The sequence below is a fragment of the Bubalus kerabau genome, chromosome 9, assembly GCF_029407905.1.
Source record: "Bubalus kerabau isolate K-KA32 ecotype Philippines breed swamp buffalo chromosome 9, PCC_UOA_SB_1v2, whole genome shotgun sequence".
Taxonomy (NCBI): Eukaryota; Metazoa; Chordata; class Mammalia; order Artiodactyla; family Bovidae; genus Bubalus; species Bubalus kerabau.
Window position 1 is genome coordinate 60,414,214 of NC_073632.1, and position 17,718 is coordinate 60,431,931.

The window sequence follows — 17,718 nt, forward strand, 5'->3', positions numbered from 1 at the left end:
GTATTGGTTTTGCCAAAATGGTATCCATGTTTGCTCATTTGAATACAAATTTTAAATTAAGTTTTTCTTTATGTTTAATATGAATAATAATCCGTTACCTATAGTAAGGGGCTTTGTTTGTTTTTCCTCCTTTTCCTGCCTCTTTTATTTCAGCTCCTTGAAAGTGAAAGTCGCTTAGTCGTGTCCGACTCTTTGCGACCCCATGGACTGTAAAGTCAGAGAGGGCATTGACAACCCACTCCATAACTCTTGTCTGGAAAATCCCATAGACTGAGGAGCCTGGTGGGCTGCAGTCCATGGGGTCGCTAAGAGTTGGACATGACTGAGTGACTTAACTTTGACTTTTCGCTTTCATACATTAAAGAAGGAAATGGCAACCCACTCCAGTATTCTTGCCTGGAGAATCCCAGGGATGGGGGATCTCACAGAGATCGCACAGAGTTGGACATGACTAAAGCAACTTAGCAGCAGCAGCAGCCTTGGAATTCTCCAGGCCAGAATACTGGAGTGAGTAGCCTTTCCTTTCTCCAGGGGATCTTCCCAACCCAGAGATCAAACCCAGGTCTCCAGCATTGCAGGAGGATTCTTTACCAGCTGAGCCACAAGGAAAGCCCAGGAATACTGGAGTGGGTAGCCTGTCCCTTCTCCAGTGGATCTTCCTGACGCAGGAATTGAACCACAGTCTCCTGCATTGCAGGCGGGTTCTTTAGCAACTGAACTATCAGGGAAGCCCCTTCCTCCTCAGATCTATTGCTAATAATCAGGCTCCTGGAGTCTTCTCTCTGTACATCTTTTCCTACATGTACCATCTCATCAGTTACTTTATTTCTAAATAGTAACAACACCAAAAGTTGAAACATTCCAGTCTCCTTCGCATTCCAGGCTTTGCATGTCAAACTGCCTGACATCTGTCCTTGGATTGCTCAATCCAAGTACGTCCATGATGTCCTCCAAAACCAGCTCATGCTGCCCATGTTTTCTCCACTTATTACCTGGTGCTGTTGCCTATAAGTCATTTTTGATTCTTTCATTTCCTTTAAACTCATATCTAATCCATCAAACCCCCAGTAGATTTATGATCAAAATATACTTTAAACCTATCCACTTTCCTGTGATCTCTTTAATTACGGCCACAGGGTTCTTAACACATCCTCCTTAGCCCTTCTATAATCTTGAGTACAAAATCTGCTTTAAATGTATATCAATTCCTGTTCCTCCTAAATCAGAACCCAGTGAAAGGTCATCTACTGTATTAGAATGAAATCAAAACTCATAATGACTTGTAAGGCTGCCTATCACTTATTCCTGTTTTTCATTAAGCCTGAACCCATGCCATCTTTCCCTTACTTCAGTATTTACATCAGCAAAAATTATCTGGGTGGTTACTATGTGCAAAACACTCATAACCACTCTAGGGAAAAATGAGTCAGCCAGAAAACAAAAGCGGAGAAAACATGAGAATTATAGGAAAGTGAGGAGGAAGGAAGACTGGCAGCATATGGTATCAATGAACCAGGTGTAGGGAATACTTCTGTAAGGGCAAGTTAACTGAAGACAGGTGTGTCCATTAGATTGGACAACATTGGTTTCACTGGTGACCTTAAGAGCAGTTTTTTTGTGGGGGGAGGGCAGGGGGATAGTGAGAATCAGTTGAAACAAATGAAAAGATAGAGAATTTCTGCTTATACAGCTTATAGAATTTTTTTGTCACTGATCACTGATTCTTTAAACCATGATTAACGTTACCTATTTTGGTTTTAGGGAAGATATCAACGCTGCATTGCAAAGCACACAATATTAGGCAGCTCTGCGTAACATTTCTTCATTATGTTAAAGTTTTCATCTTCAGGTAGGCTGTCAGATGAGTAATACGAATAATACATGAATTTCTGAATGCACATTTATCCAGACTCTAATTACCTTTTGGATCTCATCATGTTTTAGGTCCCTGCAAGTACGCAATGCTGAAAGTCATGTTCCTGTCCATCCCTACGAGACTTTGGAGGCACAGCTTCCCTCAGTGTTGGTTGATGAGCTCCATGGGTTACTCTTGTATATAGGACACCTATCAGAACTTCCCACTACGAATACAGGAGCATTTGTAAATCAAAACCAGACTAAGGTTTGATTTGTTACATTTAATTTTTGAAGTATCAGTTTTTGTTTTCTTCTCACAGGTAATATTCATTCAAGAATGAGGGAAATTAGTCAAGGGTGTAGTTCTTGGACCAGACTGCATGAGTTGAAATACTGGCTCCTCCTTCTATTAATTATGTGCCATTGGGCAAATAGCACCTCTTGCTTCAGTCTTCTCATCTGTGTAATTGGTTTAGCTTCCTGGAGTTATTGGGAGAATTGAATAAAGTAAAGTGCATTAAGTGCTTAGAAATCATTTATGTTGAATCACTGATAGCTATTGTAATTTGTAACAGTGCAAATGCTTGAAAGTTTCAAAGCAAATAAAATAACCTTTTATGTTCTAAAATTCATATACTCTTTCCCATTGATCAAGGTATGGGCAAACCCTATTTTATTTTATCGGAAGATTTAAGATCATCACCTTTAAAAAGTTAGGCTTTCAAAACACATTGTTATGTTTTCTGGCTTTTGAGATATTTTCAGAATATGAATGTTTTGACCATGCCTGCCATTTTTTTTCTGTCTGTGATAATTATTCTCTCTGAATTTTGGCTTTTTAAAAAATTGTATTGTTAGCATGACCCATCCTGTGGATGTATTGAACAAATTCTCCATAGGAAAATGTGAGCCTCTGTGAGTGACAGATTATAATTCCCCATGGGATTTCCTGAGTTCTGTCTATTCTCTTTGACTTCACCAATTCCTTCAGCTTTTAGGAATGAGTCTTTGCCAAAATACATAACGTACAATAAAGTGTTTATATTTCTATGAAATTTAACAATTAAAAATCCAACTTTTCAGGGATCAATATATGTGATAATACAAGTAAATAGAGTTCCAGCTGTTTTCACAGGTGAATATATCTAATCCATAGAAACCAATTAGGTAATTGTTTTTAATCATGTCAATTAATAAAGATTCATGGATGGATTTTAAGAAGGGTGATTTTCCTTTTTAGTCTCTGTAAATTGGACTGGCTTTTATTTTCTGAATATCCATTGAATGCTTAAGAAAAATAAAAATAATTTATCTAGAAGCAGAAATTAAAAGATCCATGCAAGGGTCCTCAAATAAGTTTTACCTTTCATAGGCTTTTAATTAGACAGACTTGTTGAAAATATAGGTTACTTTGAATGGAATCACCAGCACATAAACAAAAAACTCATACACTGAAATACCATTCTGAAACATCAGCAAAACCAAAAAATCATGAAATAGCATCTTTCAAGACTTTACGTATTTCTTATGTTTTGCCTTTCTCATATGCAAGAAAATGCTTTAATTGGTATTCTTAGTTTAACATCTGTCTTTTATGCTTTTTAAGGGACTTTTTAAAATTAGTAATATTATTTCTTGGTATTAGGTAGTACAAATATTTTCATTTATCTTTTTCAACAGTTAAGCTGACTTGCTAGATACATCATTTTTTTCTGTAAAATTATATTTATCAATTTTTTTCTTTAATACAGTTCCTATGCTCTTGAAAATACATACTTTTTAACATTTATCTCTAATTCATCTTTTAAAAAATATACCTTGAAGTAGGAAATCTAGTATCTTGCAAATGAATAAGTTAATCATCCTGACTCTTACTGAATGACCTACACTTTGCCCGCTGATTTGAATGTGTCCACTCTTCTCTTTCTATGTTTGCAGTTTATTATCTATTCCTGAGCCAATGTTGTTTTACTAGTGTTTTGTTTTGTTTGTATGTTTGATAAGGCAAGATCCCTCTCCATCATTCTTAGATGTCTTAATAAAAAAGCACGAATCATTGTATTTTAGTGAATCAAAATGTTGATTGGAGAAAATTTATTGATAACCTGCACAGCACAGTAAAGAGCACTGACTTTTGAATGGAATAGAATTAGGTTTGAATCCTAAGGAATGAATTGGGTAAATTTCTTCACCACTTTTAACTTTAGTTTCTTTATGGACATGACAGTAGTGTCTTAAATGATTTAAAAGTTCTCCTTAAAATATTTTATGGACGTTCCTAGGTATTCATTACATTTAAAACCATATTTCCTGGCTAAAGTCTAAAATAAAATCATGAAAATGATGTTTTAAAAAAATTCATTTACTGGTTTGCAGCTGTAGTAGAATATCTCTTGGTTGGTAGCTACCTTTACTATGCAAGTCTGTTCTATTAAGCAGCCCCGAGGTGGGTCTGTCTTCAACATCAGTTAAGAGTATATCCTATATCCTACTCTTAAATATCTCTAGTGAAAAAAAGCCTCTTAACAAACAAGACAGAAGTTTCCCTTGCACTTTTGAATAGTGGTAGTTTAACTTGTGCTTAGGGAAGATTATTGTGACATGCTATAAAATACCTAATAAAGTATTATGAATTTTCAGTCACAGTTGATAATATCATTCACAGCTTTACCCACCATCATGGCATTTACTACATCTCCACCTAGATATCCATTGGCTGGTGCTGGAAATTCTTCACATGCTTGGTGAAAAATTGAGTAAGTTTATAGATTTCTGATTTATGTCCTTTTTTTGAATCTAAACATGTTTAAATTGTTTTTTAAGATTATACAAGTAAGTGCTTTCTAGTTATTATTATTTTCAGTCAAACAGTAATGAAACTAGAAAGTGAAGGTCTTAACTTCTTTTTTCTAGAGATAACTACTGGAAAGAATGGTCCATTTATCCATCCATCCGTACTTATTGTTAGTATACATATATAGAAACATATATAGGTAGAATTTTTGTTTTTGTTTCTAACCACAAGTGGTGTCATATTGTTCTGTGGAGGGTATTATTTAATAGTGCTTTTAGAGACCTGTTCATGTTAGTACATACAGTTTTACTTGATTCATTTGTTATAGATCTTATGGACCTATCATAATTTTAGCCAACTCTTTTTTAATATTTGTTATTTCTGTTTAATATTACAAATTACATTTCACTGAGCATCCTTGTGTGTATATACATCTTTGAATACTTGTACAAGCTATTTTGTACAATAGATTTTTGGAATTGAAGTAGCATATTGCACTTCTAATATTGTATATGCTGCTCTGGTGTTGTATAGTAAGTTTCCCCAATTTTATACACTTAACCATGAGCATATCTTTGCCTCATACTCTTGCCAGTAGTAGCTATTATTATTTCTATTTTTTGCCAACTTATATGTGAAAAATGATATTGAATCTGTTTTGCAATTTCCTGATTATCAGTGAAGTTGAGCATCTTTAATTTTATTGTCTTTATATTTGCTTTATTAATTTGTTCATTATATTTTGCAAGGCATATATTGCTTTATTTTTTGTTTCACTCTTTCCTGTTCTTCTTTAATTTAAAGTAGTTTGTATATATTATGGATGGTAAAATTTTATTTCACATGTTGCCTATTTATTCTTGGTCTTGTTCTTTATAAATATTATCTAGTTGTAAATTATTAATTATTTGGGTTATAAAGACATTCTGTACCTCAGTACCCATTTTTCAAATGAATTAATGCAAAAATACATATACATATACGTATATGTGTGTATATGTGAGCACTTAACATGGATACATATGAACATAGAATCATATACACAAATGTCATTTCCTCTCTCATGTCGACTCTACTTCAAATAATATTTTTTTAAAGCATAGTTAGGTGAACTTACTCTGACACAGGTACAAATTTTGCTATCTGTTACCTTGGTTGGTCCTATTTCATGCCAAAAAACAATCACACATGGTTAGTTTATCAGTATTTGTTAAAAGAAGAATGTTTTAAAGGCATTATTGGTTAGAAATATAGGTAAAGATTTTCTAGTATTTACCTTCTTATATATTTTTTTCTTTTGTTGCATTGTTGCTCTTTAGATGGCCATATTAAGGAAAGAAAATCTATTAAACAGTACTTGGGAGGATTGAAACATCACTGCTCATATAAGAAAGCAATTGTTTTCACATTTAACTTTTATTTGCAGAAAAAAATTTCTTTTAACTGTTTCTGTTGTAGTTGTGTTATGTTAATTTAAAGGTGTACAGTCGCTTTCTTCCTTCTGAATTAGTACTGCTGTAGTTTTAAACAGAATTTATTTCATTTTTAGAACAAGTTGTATATAGTCATCAGTTTATGAATCTGGCAGGTGACAATTTAACCAATGTCAGCTTATTTGAAGAACATTGTGAAAATCTTCTTTGTGATTTAATAAACCTGTCCCTCAACAGGTATGACAAGGTAATGCCTTAAGAGTTTATTTGCATTTTTGGTATTTAATGACAATAGTCAGGACTTAATGAGTATGGTTTGTTCTATAAGAATTTAACCTAAAATGATTTATTTGTTAATTCTTCTAATTTTATATTTACTTTTATTTAGGAGTTGGTTGGGAAAAGAATTTGAGTTAAACATTTAAAACAGGCTAGAATTAGTGTCTTAGAGCTTTTTTTTTTAAACACTTTTCTATTGGTCAAGTAAATAAAACAATGTTTATGATTGGAAATTTCTCTTCAAGTAGAGACCAGCCCTTTAATAATCTATTGTTATATAACAAAATAAATGAGTACTTAGCTAAAGTTAGTTGACACATTTAAAGAGTGGTTTTGTTTGCTTGTTTTCATAAAAGGTCTAGAATTGGGGGACATTATGTGTTTTTACTAAATTACTTATCGTAGTGCTTAAAGCAGTGCTTTAAAAGTGCTATGGTGTACATGTATTTTCAGTCAGTGGAAGTCTGTTGACTGTCAGAACTTCAGGTTACAAGCATAACTGTTACCTATGGGAAATTGGGATTTTTAATTTTTAAAAATTTAGATCATATTTTATGTATTGTCTAAATCTAGTCTGTATTTATAATGTAATTAGTAGGTTAACTAGATATGATAAGGTAATATCTTGATGGTTATTTTACTATGTTATGTTAGAAAATTGTATAATTTTCTACATATGTTTTCTACATAATTTTCTACAATATGTTAGAAAATATGTGAAATAATGAACACATGAATTTCAGAAGTCTGGCTGTCCTTGAAAATATAGTGCATATTCTCTGTATGCCACTTGAGGGTATGTATATTTAGGAGCATTGAGAGTATGTTTGTTACAAAAATGGTAAAATTGTCTAATCTTTATGAATTCCTAATAAGTTTGCTTAATTATAAAAAATTTAGTCTCAATTACAGTGAATTTAAACTTATTTTCTAATCATTTTCTTAGAAATCTTTTTATTTGGCTGATGGATTAGATCAAGGTTTGGAAACCATGACCCTGTAGCCAAATCTAGCACATCAACTTTTTGTAAATAAAGTTTTACTGGAACACATTCCCATCCTTCTCATCCACTGTCTATGACTAAAGTTGCAGAACAATGGCAGAGTTGAGTAGTAGTAACAAAGGCTATTTCACTATTAAAGACTCAAATATTTACTGTCTAGCCCTTTACAGAACAACTTTGTTCTCCGTTGGACTAGATGATTAAAGCAGTTTTAAGTTGGGAATAAATTCATTGTGTACTTTTGTTTTTACATGGGAATTTATTTTAAAGGTTAATGAAATGGTATGTTTTTTATAAGCAATTTTATATAATTGAGAATAAATTTTAAGTCATCAAAATCAATCTTTTAAAACATTTGAGGGGAGATACGTGGCATGTAAAATTCTGCTATCTTGTAATTTACTCTTTGTGGTTCTTTTCTGAAGGTTAGGCCTTCTGAGGCATTAATGAGTCACCATTGCCCATGTCCATGCATTAAAGAATTATGGGTTCTACTCATTCACCTCCTTAATCACAGAAGTAAATGGTCTCTCTCAGAAGTAAGTTGTAAAACTGTTAGTTATTGTTACTAACCCTTATATTGAATTTATGCAGTTGGTTTGGCAAAAAAAAATCTTACAAAGTTTTCTTTATAAACAGCACTGAATACTAAATACTTACTGTATTTTTAACCCTAAATTGGCAATATGAAAATTCTAGGACAGGTATGAGATTTGACTCATAATTTTATCTTGTCAAGTTCTTTTTTCTTCTATTAAGAATCCATTAGGCTAAAATACTTTAAAAATGCTCTTGTAATTCAGGAAACATTTAGTCAGGAAATGAGGCAGATTTAGATTTATTAATCAGTTTTACAGTATCTTATTTCAAGGAAGGAGAAAGAAAAACACAAAGGGGAAGGTGGCAAATTTTATTTTACCTCACTTTGAATCAGTCTTCAGAATGGGACTTTATTTTATTTCAAGTGTTCTGGATTAGGGGAAAAGAGAAATAGCCATATGCAGAAGTATACAATTAATTGTGAAATGATACTTAAAGAAAGTGGTTTATATGTTCTTATTCAGTTAGTTTAGAATGATTTCTTCCTTATTTTCAAGACTTTATGCATAAATTAAAAAAAACTCTCCTCTGTAGCTCTCTGAGTCAGAAGCTCAATTGAGCTTTAAATTTCTTTAAAGACACTACAAATTCAGGGAAAAGTAAACTGAAAGAACAAGAGATACCATTCCTATTAGAATGACCAAAATTGGGAACACCGACAACTCTAAATGCTGTTGAGAATGTGAAACAATAGAAACTCATTCATTGTGGTAGAGATATAGAATGGTACAGCCCCTTTGGAAGACATTTTGCCCTTTTCTTACAAACCTTAGTGTGGTCTTAACACATTGATCCAACAGTTGTGCTCCTTAGTATTTACCCAGTGAAAACTCATGTCAGCATAGAAACCTGCACATAAATGTTTATAGCAGCTTCATTTATCAATTATTTTGTAATTGCCAAAACTTGGAAGCATCCAAGTTATCCTTCAGTAGGTAAATGGATGAAGTGTGGTATATTCAGACAATGGAATATTATTTAGCACTAAAAAGAAATTAGCTATCAAGCCATGAAAAGACATGATGGTGGAGATGGTATTGGTTTAGTCACTCAGTGGTGACTGACTCTTGCAATCCCATGGACTGTAGCCCACCAGGTTCCTCTGTCCATGGGATTTCCCAGGCACGAATATTGGAGTGGGTTGCCATAGGAACCTTAAATGCATATTACTAAGTGAAAGAAGCTAGTCTGAAAGGTTACACAATGTATGATTCCAACTACATGACATTCTTTAAAAGCCAAAACTGAAAACAGTAGAAAGATCATTGGCTTCTAGAGGTGGGCAGAACATAGAAGACTTTTAAGACAGTGAAAATCTTCTATATAATTTTAATAATAAATTTTAATAACATTGGAGACAGAAGAGATTAAAAGCATTCTGACAGAAAAATGCTGCTTTGAAAAGAGTGGCAATTAGACTGGCAGCTGATTTCTCAACAGCCATAGAGGCCAGTGGGAATGGTATCATCATTTTACTAAAACAAACTAATTTTCAACATACAATTCTTCATCCAGCACAATCTTTCAAGACTTGGATGAAACAGTTTTCAATGAAGCAAAATTAAAGGGAATCCTGAAAGATAAGTTTAGTAGAATAATAATAATGCCAAAGTGAAAAGGAAGGTTATTTGAGCTAAAGGAAGGGAGTAATGAAAGTGGTAAATGTTCTGTATAAATTATAATCGAATGGGGTTAAGAAATAAAGTACACAGTAATACTAGCTTATAAATTGGGGCATAAATGAGAGTATTTTAAAGTCTTTGTTTAGTCCAAGAGAAAAGCAAGATATATGTGAACTTACCGAGATATTTGAATGTATGCTGTTGTTTCTAGGGTATCACTAAAAGAAAAAGTTGATTATTTAACTTTCAGCCTGATAAAGGGGAAAATAGTGAAATTGTCAGCCCAAAAGAAGGCAGGAAGGAGGTGTAGATGGGAAAAGTAGGTGTATGAATAGAAATACAGAATAAGGTGGTAGATTTAAAACTAAATTTGAGTCATTACAGTAACTGCAAATGGACTACTAATTGCTCATTTAAAACATATACTGTCAAAGACTGTAAGCTGTTTATAAGAGAATCTAAAACAGTTTAGAAGAATTTGGAACTGATAGTAAAATATAAGACAAGATATATAGCAAGTTATTAAAGAATGGAAACAAGCTATATGAGAATACAAACACACAAAAAAAGATGAATCCAGACAATGTGTAATTAAGGCTTGTATATTTAAGTGGCAAAATTTACAAAACTAGGGAATGATAAAGAAGTCAGAATAATGGTTACCCCTGGATGGAAGAAGATGTGGGAGTTGGGAGAGCTAGTCATTTTCTAGTTTTTAACCTGGGTATTTTTATTATTCTCTAAGTTTTACATATGTGTTTTGTATTCTTTTGTATTTCCTTATAAATATGAAGGAAAAAACCCAAATCAAGATTTCTGGATCAGTGTCTGAATTTAACTGAATCATAATACCTCTGTTTCCATAGTCATTTTGGAACTGGTTGAATAAACTACTCAAAACACTTCTTGAAAAATCAAATGACCAGAGAAGATCTGTGCTTATAGTCCAGCCCAGGGACCCATTGGGTTTTAGTTGGTGGATTATTACTCATGTAGCATCATTTTATCGGTTCGATCGCCATGGAACACCAGATGAAACGGTAAGATTTTATGTTTTTAAACTTTCTTAAATTATTGTTAATATATTTTTTTGGTAAACAAAGTAGAAAGTGAGCAGAAACAATAATTTAACAAGCTTTTGAAATTAGACATGCTGGATCTTTCCAGCATGTCTTTAAATCTTTAAAAAGTGATAACTAAAATCTCTTAAGATTGCCAAAAGGAAAGCCTACATCTCCAGAAATGAGTTAGAGAAGTTTTGGGGGAAGATACTTGAATCTGTTAAACAACCATGAAGTTTACTTCAAATAAAAAAACAGATTTTAACTAGTATGTTAGTTTCTAGTTAGAAACATTTTTTTCATTTAAAAAGTGCTATGAAATAAAACCAGCTGGTTGATGTATTCATTTGAAACCTTATTTGTATATAACTTCTTCCATCTTCAGAAGTAGTATAGTATTGTATAAACCCATTAGTTCCATAAAGTAAGCATCTAGAATCTTGAAACCAATGTGTCTATATTTTCAAAATTGGTCTTTTTTTCTGGGGATGATTACAAAGCTGTCTAATCAACAGGCCTACTCTGTGAGCTTGTAAAAATTCAGATTTTTTAAAATCTGGAGATCCTGTTTTAGTACTATAATTTGGTCTGGAGTTTGGGAGTTCTTATTTTTAAAAAGCTCCATGAATCTCCATCAGGTATGGAAACCACTGCTTTATGAAACATGTTCCTTGATGGACTTCACATATTTTTCTCTTTTTGGAATACTGGACAGAGCCCAGAAATTATCCATGGAATCCGAGGGTCAGTTAGTATTGACATAGTGTTGTAGAAATGGAAAAGGCCTTAAGAGGGCCTCCAAGTGATCCCTTAGTAATAAAAGATCCTTTAGGAGAGCCCAAGATAAAGTAAGTTAAGTCAGAAAGTGTTCTGACAAGTCCATATACTGCTCAGTTTCAGTGTATTTAAGCATTTTACTGACTCTTTGAGAGAGAATAATAGAATGAGCTTCTCAGAGAAAGATCATATGTCCTTTGTTTATGCTTGTGAGTCCTTCTCATACTGGTGTATGGAAAATGATAAATGCTATTATTACTGTAGAAGTGCTCTTATTGAGTATCTTAATGGAGTTAATATGGTTATGTTTCACTTCTTTTAGTTCTTCAAATACTAGAACAACAAAGAACTCAAAAAATTTACCTATAATTCAAAGGTCTTTGCATAAGCATTTTTATTTCTCTTACCTTAATTCTTCCAAATACATATTTCTGATTTTAAATCACTGTAAATGAATATGGCAATTAGTTAAGCACTTCATGAGTTCCTGTTGAGTGGCTATCATAATAATAGGTGCCCATGATAGGATACTCATGAAATAAATTGTGCTGCCTCTTCAAGTAATATGCTTTCAAGTTATTAATGCTTGCTGAAACTGCCATTAACACTTACTTCAATAAGCAGTACATTGTAGTAGTGGTTGATATTGACCCCCACATTCTCTCAGTATGGTAGGTAATCTAGCCACATTAATATATATCATTACTATTACTATTGTAGTGTTAAATTGTACTGGTACAACCCTCAGTTGCCATTGCTGAAATCACTCTTCTATTTCATACAGAGAACTCCATAGGACATTATTGCTTTTATTAGCTCTGGATCAAGATAGTGAAAGAATTGTCTGTATTTAGAATAGATTAACCTATGTCTATTTGTAAGGCCTCCCCAGACAGCCATTTTGCTTTTTTGCATTTCTTTTCCATGGGGATGGTCTTGATCCCTGTCTCCTGTACAGTGTCACAAACCTCAGTCCATAGTTCATCAGGCACTCTATCAGATCTAGTCCCTTAAATCTATTTCTCACTTCCACTGTATAACCATAAGGGATTTGATTTAGGTCATACCTGAATGGTCTAGTGGTTTTCCCTACTTTCTTCAATTTAAGTCTGAATTTGGCAATAAGGAGCTCATGATCTAAGCCACAGTCAGCTCCCGGTCTTGTTTTTGCTGACTGTATAGAGCTTCTCCATCTTTGCCTGCAAAGAATATAATCAATCTGATTTTGGTGTTGACCATCTGGTGATATCCATGTGTAGAGTCTTCTCTTGTGTTGTTGGAAGAGGGTGTTTGTTATGATCAGTGCATTTTCTTGGCAAAACTCTATTAGTCTTTGCCCTGCTTCATTCCGTATTCCAAGGCCAAATTTGCCTGTTACTCCAGGTGTTTCTTGACTTCCTACTTTTGCATTCCAGTCCCCTATAATGAAAAGGACATCTTTTTTGGGTGTTAGTTCTAAAAGGTCTTGTAGGTCTTCATAGAACCGTTCATCTTCAGCTTCTTCAGCGTTACTGGTTGGGACACAGACTTGGATTACTGTGATATTGAATGGTTTGCCTTGGAAACGAACAGAGATCATTCTGTCATTTTTGAGATTGCATCCAAGTCCTGCATTTCAGACTCTTGTTGACCACGATGGCTACTCCATTTCTTCTAAGGGATTCCTGCCCACAGTAGTAGATATAATGGTCATCTGAGTTAAATTCACCCATTCTAGTCCATTTCAGTTCGCTGATTCCTAGAATGTCAACATTCACTCTTGCCATCTCGTGTTTGACCACTTCCAGTTTACCTTGATTCATGGACCTGACATTCCAGGTTCCTATGCAATATTGCTCTTTACAGCATCAGACCTTGCTTCTATCACCAGTCACCTCCACAACTGGGTATTGTTTTTGCTTTGGCTCCATCCCTTCATTCTTTCTGGAGTTATTTCTCCACTGATCTCCAGTAGCATATTGGGCACCTACTGACCTGGGGAGTTCCTCTTTCAGTATCCTACCATTTTTCCTTTTCATACTGTTCATGGGGTTCTCAAGGCAAGAATACTGAAGTGGTTTGCCATTCCCTTCTCCAGTGGACCACATTCTGTCAGACCTCTCCACCATGACCCGCCTGTCTTGGGTGGCCCTACATGGCATGGCTTAGTTTCTTTGAGTTAGACGAGGCTGTGGTCCTAGTGTGATTAGATTGACTAGTTTTCTGTGATTATGGTTTCAATGTGTCTGCCCTCTGATGCCCTCTTGGCAACACCTACTGTTTGACTTGGGTTTCTTACTTTGCCAACAAAGGTCCGTCTAGTCAAGGCTATGGTTTTTCCAGTGGTCATGTATGGATGCGAGAGTTGGACTGTGAAGAAGGCTGAGCGCCGAAGAATTGATGCTTTTGAACTGTGGTGTTGGAGAAGCTTCTTGAGAGTCCCTTGGACTGCAAGGAGATCCAAACAGTCCATTCTAAAGGAGTTCAGCCCTGGGTGTTCTTTGGAAGGAATGATGCTAAAGCTGAAACTCCAGTACTTGGGCTACCTCATGCGAAGAGTTGACTCATTGGAAAAGACTCTGATGCTGGGAGGGATTGTGGGCAGGAGGAGAAGGGGACGACAGAGGATGAGATGGCTGGATGGCATCACCGACTCGATGGACGTGAGTCTGAGTGAACTCCGGGAGATGGTGATGGACAGGGAGGCCTGGCGTGCTGCGATTCATGGGGTCACAAAGAGTCGGACATGACTGAGTGACTGAACTGAACTGAACCTATGTCTTTTAATATTGCCAGTAGTTCTTTTATGATTTGCTTTTGTCAAGATACATACTTTTTTAATCTTAATCTTTAAAATTATGTAGAAGTTCTAGAGAGATTTAGAGGAAAGAGAACCATGTGTTAGTTGCTCAGCCGTGTTCGGCTCTTTGCAACTCCATGGAGTGTAGCCTGCCAGGCTCCTCTGTCCATGGAATTCTCCAGGCAGGAATACTGGAATAGGTTGTCATTTCCTGCTCCAAAAGAGAGCCAGAGTATTTGGGGAAAAAACTACTTTTATGTAATAAAAATAATAAAGATGTGTCGTACATGTGTGTATATGTCAAATAGATTCTGCCTTTATTCATGAGTCCTCAAAGAGTTTCAAACATTTCTTGATTTCTTAATGGCTTTAAAAGAAAACCTCGAACTCTCCAGTTAATGATAGTGTTCTTTAGGGTTGATACCTTCAGCATTTTGCATTTGCAAAGTGTTTAATATCTCAGTGACTATTTGGTTTTTATCTTGATGAAGTGTTGTGAAGTAGGTGAGAGCTTAGTATTATATCCATTTTACAGGTAAAGAGACTGAGGTACATAGTAGTTGTACTGTGTACAACTAAAAAACAGTAGCTACTAAAATAGTTGCTACTAATAAAAAATAACCTATTTTTTTATTACTTAGATAAATTCAGTATTAGGGACTTTCTGAGGACTTTATCTTATGGATAGGTCTCTGGGAAGGTTACCATGTATATCAATTTGCCAGGGACAATCCCAGTTTGTGTCCATTTCTCCCTCATTCCCCATCTGGTTAGTTTTTCCCCTTTTATTCTCAAAAGTTTCTCAGTTTGGTTTATAAATCATATAATTATTTTAACCTTTGATCATAAGGGTATATTAACTCATTCTTTCAGAGATTATATAGGATGTTAATTTGTGGCTGCTGCTGCTGCTGCTAAGTCGCTTCAGTCGTGTCCGACTCTGTGCAACCCCATAGACGGCAGCCCACCAGGCTTCCCCGTCCCTGGGATTCTCCAGGCAAGAATACTGGAGTGGGTTGCCATTTCCTTCTCCAATGCATGAAAGTGAAAAGTGAAAGGGAAGTCGCCCAGTCGTGTCCGACTCTTGGCGACCCCATGGACTGTAGCCCACCAGGCTCCTCTGTCCACGGATTTTCCAGGCAAGAGTACTGAAGTGGGGTGCCATTGCCTTCTCTAAATTTGTGTCTGAGAGCTACTTAAAGAGTTTTGAAAATTATCTGAATTTCTTTTCTCCTTATGGTGTATTAGCATAGCCAGCTACTGTATGGAGAATGGTTATGCATTGATCATGCTTTATTTCACTAAAGAATTACCTGGTGTGAGAGGATGATAGAAAGCAACAATGATTAGTCATATATTCTGCATCGGAGAACTACCTCCAGTCTTGTGATAATCATAAAGATGTTTCAGTTTTTAAATGTAAACTGCTTTGCCCTGAAGGTTACCGTGAAATCTTTCTTTTTTAGGTTGATTTCAGATATGGTTAATTTTTTTTTTAAGTTTTTGTAAACTAGACATTAGCTGTATGTGTATTTAAATAAAAACTTGCCAATTGCTTAATACTGGCTTATAAGAAAAATTTGGTATCTCACTTTTCATTGTAGAGGCTTTATATATTCTTATATTTCTGTTTAATGCTTGTCTCCCAACATAGATGTGTTATCTTCTTACAACCCCAGCCATGTGTTTTACTTTTATTCTTTAGAAATACAGTTGATTTCTAGTGTTTGAGGTATACAGAAAAGTGATTCAGTTATATATATTCTTTTTCATATTCCATTCCATTATACATTATTATAAGATACCGAATATAGAGTGCCCTGTGCTATATAGTAGATCCTTGTTATCTATTTTATATGTAGTAGTGTATATCTGTTAATCCTGTATTCCAAATTTATATCTTCCCCCTTTCTCCTTTGGTAACCATAAGCTTGTATTCTATGCCTGTGAGTCTATTTCTGTTTTGTCCGTAAGTTCATTTGTATCATTTTTTTAAGATTCCACATGTAAGTGATATATAATATTTGTCTTTCTCTGACTTATTTAACTTAGTGTGATCTCTAGGTCCATCTGTGTTGCTGGAAATGGCATTATTTCATTCTTTTTTATGGCTGAGTAATATTCCTCTGTGTGTATGTAGACACACACAACATCTTTATCCATTCATCTGTAGATGGACGTTTGGGTTGCTTCCATGTCTTGGCTATTGTAAATAGTGCTACTGTGAACATTGGGGTATATGTATTTTTTTGAATTAGTTTTTGTCTTTTCTGGTATATGCTCAGGAGTGGGATTGCTGGATCATATGGTAACTGTTATTTTTAGTTTTATAAAGACTGAAGACTCCTTACTGTTCTCCATAGTAACCATACCAATTTACATTCCCACCAACAGTATAGGAGGATTCTCTCTTCTTGACACCCTCTCCACCATTTATTATTTGTAGACTTTTTGATAAAGGCTGTTCTGACTCATGTGAGGTGATACCTGATTATAGTTTTGATTTGTATTTCTCTGATAATTCGCAATATTGAGCATCTTTTCGTGTGACGGTTGGCCATCTGTTTGTCTTCTCTAGAGAAATGTCTGTATAGGTCATCTGCCCAGTTTTTGATTGAGTGTTTGGTTTTTTGATATTGAGCTATGTGAGTTGTTTGTATATTTTGGAAATGAATCTCTTGTTAGTCACATCATTTGCAAATATTTTCTCCCATTCTATTACTTTGCTGTACAATAGCTTTTAAGTTTAGCTCTCATTTGTGTATTTTTGTTTTTGTTTCCATTACTATAGGAGATGGATCCAAAAAAACATTGCTGTGATTTATGTCAGAGTGTTCCTGTATTTTATGGTATCTGGTCTTCCATGTAGGTCTTTATTCCGTTTTGAATTTATGTTAGTATATGGTGTTAAGAGAATGTTCTCAGTTCATTCTTTTACATGCAGCTGCCCAGTTTCCCCAGCACTGGTTGTTGAACAGGCTGTTTTCTCCATTGTATATTCTTTTGTCATAGATTAGGTGACCAGAAGTATGGGGGTTTATTTCTGGACTTTATCCTATTCCATTGATGTATATTTCTGTTTTTGTGCCAGTACCACATTTTTTTTAAAAATTATTTATATAGGTCTCTAATATAATCTGAAGTCAGGGCACATGATTTCTCTAATTCCACTTTTTTTTCTCAAGATTGTTTTGGCTGTTTGGGGTCTTTTGTGTTTCCATACAAATAAAATTTTTTTGGTTCTTGTTCTGTAAACAGTGACATGAGTAATTTGATAGGGATTGCATAAGTAATTTGATAGGTAATCTGTAGATTGCCATGGGTAGTATAGTCATTTTGACAATGTTGATTTCTTCCAGTTAAAAGTGATGAGAGTAGGCATCCTTGCCTTGCTCCTAATGAGTGTTACCTCTTAAAATTTTAATCACCTATTTTAAAAGCAAATATAGTTTAAAGAGAATAATTACTTTGGGACATTGCAGGGATCATCAGTACAATCAGTCTGGCCAGCT

General features: G+C 34.6%; 1 protein-coding gene across 8 annotated transcripts in view; it reads left to right on the plus strand.

The window, feature by feature from the left end:
* Window positions 1-17,718, plus strand: part of MMS22L (MMS22 like, DNA repair protein) — a 126,076-nt gene that overhangs the window by 9,465 nt on the left and 98,893 nt on the right. For all 8 annotated transcript variants that reach the window (XM_055535431.1, XM_055535433.1, XM_055535432.1 and 5 more), the window contains 6 exons: window positions 1,762-1,849; window positions 1,945-2,122; window positions 4,523-4,613; window positions 6,201-6,331; window positions 7,793-7,906; window positions 10,456-10,629. In XM_055535431.1, coding sequence (XP_055391406.1) covers window positions 1,762-1,849; window positions 1,945-2,122; window positions 4,523-4,613; window positions 6,201-6,331; window positions 7,793-7,906; window positions 10,456-10,629 — 776 coding nt within the window. The remainder of the gene's footprint in view (window positions 1-1,761; window positions 1,850-1,944; window positions 2,123-4,522; window positions 4,614-6,200; window positions 6,332-7,792; window positions 7,907-10,455; window positions 10,630-17,718) is intronic.